The 5,740-nt window shown below is 47.9% G+C and overlaps 1 protein-coding gene across 1 annotated transcript; it reads left to right on the forward strand.

Annotated features, from left to right (window-relative positions):
* Positions 1-633: 633 nt before the first annotated feature.
* Positions 634-4,302, forward strand: LOC109783212 (uncharacterized). Its single transcript, XM_020341811.4, has 3 exons — positions 634-1,264; positions 2,490-2,576; positions 2,694-4,302. The coding sequence occupies exons 1-3, from the start codon at positions 917-919 to the stop codon at positions 4,047-4,049; spliced, it is 1,791 nt and encodes a 596-aa protein (XP_020197400.1). The 5' UTR covers positions 634-916; the 3' UTR covers positions 4,050-4,302.
* The last annotated feature ends 1,438 nt before the right edge of the window (positions 4,303-5,740 follow it).

The following is a 5,740-nucleotide window of genomic DNA, read 5'->3' on the forward strand; positions in this document are numbered from 1 at the left end:
AATCCCAAAGGAGAAAACATAAACATAATTACCCCCCAAAAAACACATAAGAACCTTGGAAGAGACGAAGAAGAAAGTGTGCATCCCACTTGCCATTTGCCTGGCCGGCTAAAGGAGAGGAAACAGCAACGCAAGTGCCACACTCTTCCGAGTCCCCACGTACGCGGGCGGGCGCGCGCCGGAAACGGAGCAGCGAACGCACGCACACGGAGCCCGCTGCGTCCAATAAAAGTGGGGATCCCACGCACGCACGACTGCTCCGACCCCAAGTCGCTCCGTCCGTCCGGTCTCCCCTCGCCCTGGCGGAGTACGCGTAGGCAGCCGCGGCGCAACCACCACAATCTCCCCGAAAGCGAGAGGGCAGTTGCTTCGCCTTCGCCTTCGCCTCGCCCGTCCCCACCACCCACCCCACCTCCCCCCTCGCCGCCACGGTAAAGCCCCCCGCTCCCCTCCCCTCCCCTCCAGCTCGGTGGTTTCTTCCATCAATCCAGGCCGCGGAGCTGCAGAAAATCCTGCTAAACCTTTCCTCCGTGTCCCTCTCCTCCAGCTCGGTGGTTTCTCCCCAGGTGCATTGCGGCGGAGCCACCCCCGCCCGCCGCCGCATTGGGCGCCGCCTCGTCTTCCCCTGCCCTGCTCTGCTCTGCTGTAAGTAAAAGTAAAACACCTGCCCTGCCTTTCCAGGGGCAAAATCTAACTACCTCCCTCCCTCCTTCTGCCCGGAACCAAGATTGAGTCTTTTTTTTTTTTCCGCCCAAGAAACCCTCTTTGTTTCTTGGTTCAACAAGACCGGCATCTTCCCGTCTCGCCGCTGATCGCCTGCTGCTCTGCTCTGTTCTGCTCGCAGGGTTCATTGCCCGCCGCGGACTTCTTTTCCGAGTCTGCTGCGAATTTCGTCGAGGGTTTTTGGGGCGGATCAATGGGGCCGGCGGCGGGGGCTGTCATCGAGATCATCTCGGACGACGACGAGAAGGGGGGTCCTTTTGCTGCCAAGCCGACCGCCGACGCCCTCGAGTGGGCCTCCAGCCTCCTGCTCGACGACCTCACTGGGTTGGGGGAGGGTTTAGACGACTCCGCGGTGATACAGGAGCTCTTGTCCGCTCTCGAGGGTGAAAAGAAGGCTGCTGATGACGACGATGACGACGACGACGACGACTGCGTGATCCTGGACGGTGACCCTGATAAGCCCCTGGTCGTTGTCAAGGAGGAGAAGCCTGGGAAAGATGGGGCAGAAGAAGACTTGCAGGTTCTTTCAGAGAAAGGGGAGGTACTGATTTCTTTCTTGCCAGAAATTCCTCTATGTTACCAGGTCGCGTTTCGATTCATACATCGTTGTCGGTTTGTATGTGCGCTACATTTGACCAGCCACTTCGTTCCAGATCATACATTGTCATCTTCCTCGTTACACATACATATTGCTTTGTCATCATACATTGTCGTCTTCACTGTTAGATACATATTGCTATTTTTTGAGTCATAAATTGCCGTCAACATTTTTAGATATCGCTTCGTCAGTTCTAATATCCGTCACATTGACCAACTTCTTTTGGGAATTTTCTTATTGACCAGAATGGGTCCTATTGACATTCTGGAACTCTTCTTATGTAGGCTGATCTGTGAATATCTCTGTCTCACCTGCATATAAAATTGTTTCAGGAATCTTAGTTGCTAAGCCATACATTTGACCAGCTATTGTGTTTCGACGCATACATTGTTGTTGTCTTGTTAGATAATATTTTTGTCGGTTCGTATGTTCGTTGCATTGACAATCTGTTGCTGTTAGAGTCATGCGTCGTCATCACTAAATGATTTTTTGTCAGTTCGTCGCTGCGTTGCATTGACCAGCTATTGACATTTGGAGCTCTTTTATGTAGGCCAATTAGTGCAGATTTCTGTTTCGGTTGTATGTAAATTGTTTATAGGAATCTAAACCAAAGTTTACTTGATTCCAAACATTTATTTGGGTGCTCTTGTTCAATTACCTTTTGCTCTTCTGATTTGGTAATAACTGTCATTGATGCATGACCCCAAAATTAGTTGTGGGTCCTATATAGTATTAATATTTAGTTACATGCACCAATCAATCACCTTATTAAAGCTTATGCTATTAGGGGAAGGTAGCCAAACTACTTACATTTCAGTGATATTGTTCCCTGTTTTTGATATCATGGATGGCCTTCCATGGGATGAGTTCCCCATGGATTGTTATTGCAAAATACAATTTGGTGGGCTCTAACTGGATAACATTGTAACTTGGTGATGACTTTAGTGATCCTGGATATTGGTAGTGTATGCGTACTGTCATATCTTATAGTTGCTGAGATGATGATACTAGTGATTATTTAAGGAACTGGAAGTACCCCACTGATTGTCATGGCAATATATGTTCTTTTTTTAACCATGTTAATTATTGGGCCCTGTGCATCCAGGAGCCATCTCAAAGCTCCCAATTTTAGAAGACGTGTGGTCTTATAATTCTCTTCTATTTTCAGGTAGCATGCAGGGATTTCCCCCATCCACGTCATCTATGTGCTAGATTGCCTTTTGGAGCTGGATCTCATGCAAATCATTGCACCATGGTTAGTTAATGAATGCAAGTCTTTGCCTTCTCATCTGATCAAGTTATGGAACAGTATTGAATGCCAATTGTTCCAACACGGATGCATTACCATATTTTGCTTTTCTTCTTGATGCAGTGCCACTGTTATGTTTGTGATTCTCGTGCTCCATGCCCCTGGTGGGGCAAAGGTACCTTGCCTACTGATCATTGCCATGCTACGGATAAGGATGAAAAATGGAAGAAACAGAGGCAGTCACTCAAACGCAAGAGCGTGCCACCATCTAAGCGTGAAGGTGTCAAGAAAATGTCTCTCTCAAGCTCAACAACACCATCCTCTCAGCAATTTACAGGGCATCAGGTATCAGTTGCACAACCATATGCACCTTTGGGGAGAACCGTAAACCAACCTTCCACGGCAAGGGTTCCTGTTGCTAGTAATGTCAGTCAAAATCAGCAAAGACATCCATCTGCTTTGGGGACAAGTGTAAACCAACCTTTCGCCGGAAGAGTTCCTGTTGCAAGTAATGTCAGCAAAAATCAACAATTGAATCCATCTGCTTTGAGGACAACGGTAAGCCAACCTTCCACCGGAAGAGTCCCTGTTGCAAGTAATGTTAGCAGAAATCAACAATTGCATCCATCTGCTTTGAGGACAACTGTAAACCAACCTTCCACCGGGAGAGTTCTTGTTGCAAGTAATGTCAGCCAAAATCAACAAATGCATCCATCTGCTATGGCTGCACAGAATGCGTGGCGAGCCGCCCATCTGGCAAAAGCATCTGCTCCTGCGCCAAAAATCTCAGGCAAAACAGGGGCTGTTCCTACAGTTTATACACCCTCAAATGGTTACGTTTACCCTGCTCTTCGTAACAATGTCCCAATGCATCCAGCAACCCCGCGTGCAGTTCAGACAGTACAAGCGGCACCCGGAAGCAGGGTACTGCCAGGAGGTAACCTTATTCAGGGTTTCTCCACTCAGCGTTCTCTTGCTGCACCGGTGCAGGTTCGGCCAATGCCACATCTCCAGGCTGCTCGAAATGGATCATTTGGTACTGCTGGAATGCAGCAGCTTCGTCAGTGCTCCACGCCTGTAGCTCAGGCAACACAGCGAGTAACTGAGGCACCACAAGGCGTGCAAGACGCATCAGCTATTCAGAAGTCATGGCAGATTGCACTTGCTAACCTGGCCTCTGATCTTGGTGTGTCTGACTACAATGACGAACGACCGCCTGTTCAACAGTCTGTGAGCACTCAGCCTCTGCATCCCAGCCAGCTACTTGCTCAACCAAAGGCAGTCCAGGGGGGTGAGACTCTGGTGGCAGCGCACATGAGGCCTTCCAATGGTCCTCCTCAGCCGGATAGCAAATCTGGAGACAGTGTTGTCCCTATGCAGAAAACACAAGCCTTGTGCGTACTGAATTCCCAGAGCAGCCTTACCTCAAGTGAATCTTCTCTGAATAGCTTAGTAGCTAAACCTGCCATGGAACATTGAGCCTCTGCTGAACCATATTCTTGATACCCTTTTTTGTGCTCTTACATGTCCAAATTACAAATATACTCCGTGTTTCATAGCTGAGAAACTTACTCGTGTGGCCTATCCTAGAAGAGTAGAAAGGGCACTCCTTTAAGAAAGTGAAGTGCTGTAGTGTTTGGGATTTCTGATGTAATGGCTTAAGACTCCGAATTAATGGTCAATTTTTCAGTGATTTTTTGTTCATGATAGTTATTGATGTGTTTCTTCTTCATATCATGCGCTTTGTTCCTCTGTTTGCTCAGGTTTCGTGTTTGTGCTGGAATAGGCATGTTCCCTTTCTCCAGTTTTTATTGTTCACGTACGTAACCTTTCATTACTTTGACATGTGTCTGATATTTGAGGGCTCCTCTATCTATTTTCTGCCTTTCTTTGGAGCACCTGTTGTGTCCAGGACAGTGTTACAAATAGCTCCTAGCTGATTTCTGGGTATATATTTTGCTTTGACGATTTTGTTTTGAACATCCACTTATCTGTACCTTGGCGTGTTTTACTTATAATTAGTATAGTACTCACTCCATCTCAAAATAAGTATTGCTGACTTAGTACAACTTTAAAACTTTTACTTACGGCTGGCTACTGCTGATAATTTTGCACACTGAATGACTATTTTACTCGCTGTATCTGAGCTCCTGGACTAAAATTTTAGGGCCGGCTACAGTAGCAGTGTAAAAAAGATGACAGCAGCTTCAGATGAGCCGAAATCGGCACCAAGAAAATCTACTGTGCAAGCAGCCAGTTTAAATGGCTGGATGGCCGAATCATACAAACTACAGAGAGTATGAATTCTTTCTCCAGAACATTCATCACTGCTTCTGAACCCACCCAAGATTAAAAGCAAAATGCTACTTCTTAATTCGACTGAATGCTTATTTGTATGATTCTTAATAATAACTGTATGTGATGGAAAGTATATTAGATACACACCACACAGAGTACGTACTCATTAATAATAATCTAGTAAAGCCGGGAACCCCGTGGACTGGTGCAGCGTGTGCGCGAAGGACCGGTGAAGCCGTGAAGGGGGTGTAGATGAGCTGATGGAGGCGGAGCAGCGCAGTGTCGATCATGTCAGGCCGGTTGGCGGCGCCGATGACCAACACCTCCTCGAAGAAAGAGGACGCGTGCACGGCGCCGACTGCCTGGCCTTCACGAAGATCTCATGGACGTTGGCCTCGCTCTCGCCGAACCACATTTTTTCGCGAATACGCAAGATGCGTATCTTTTCATTGATAGGGGAAGAGAGTTTTTAGCACGAGATTACAACCACTTACAAGGCCATGTACGCATGCGGCATGAATGAAAGCGTTGGAGCAGAACAGAGTATGGGGTTGCTCAGCCCCTAGGGAAGTTGGCTAACTAAGCGCCGGGGATTATGTTTTGTAATCCAGTGACACCTGCCTTTGCCCAAAGGCGTGCCTCGTCTTTGATGGTGGCGGAGAGGAGGGATATCGATGGCCGGTCGCCGTCGAAGATGCAACCATTGTGGTGTTTCCACAAGCGCTAGGCGGTTAGAATGATGAGGGTCGAAAGGCCCTTCCTCATCTGGGCGATGGTGTTGCCAGTCGAAGTATTCCACCAAGTATGGAAGGGTGTGTCAGGATTCGGTATGTCCATCGAGGCTCTCACCCAGCTGAGGATCTCATGCCATA

Source organism: Aegilops tauschii, chromosome 4, assembly GCF_002575655.3.
Source record: "Aegilops tauschii subsp. strangulata cultivar AL8/78 chromosome 4, Aet v6.0, whole genome shotgun sequence".
Taxonomy (NCBI): Eukaryota; Viridiplantae; Streptophyta; class Magnoliopsida; order Poales; family Poaceae; genus Aegilops; species Aegilops tauschii.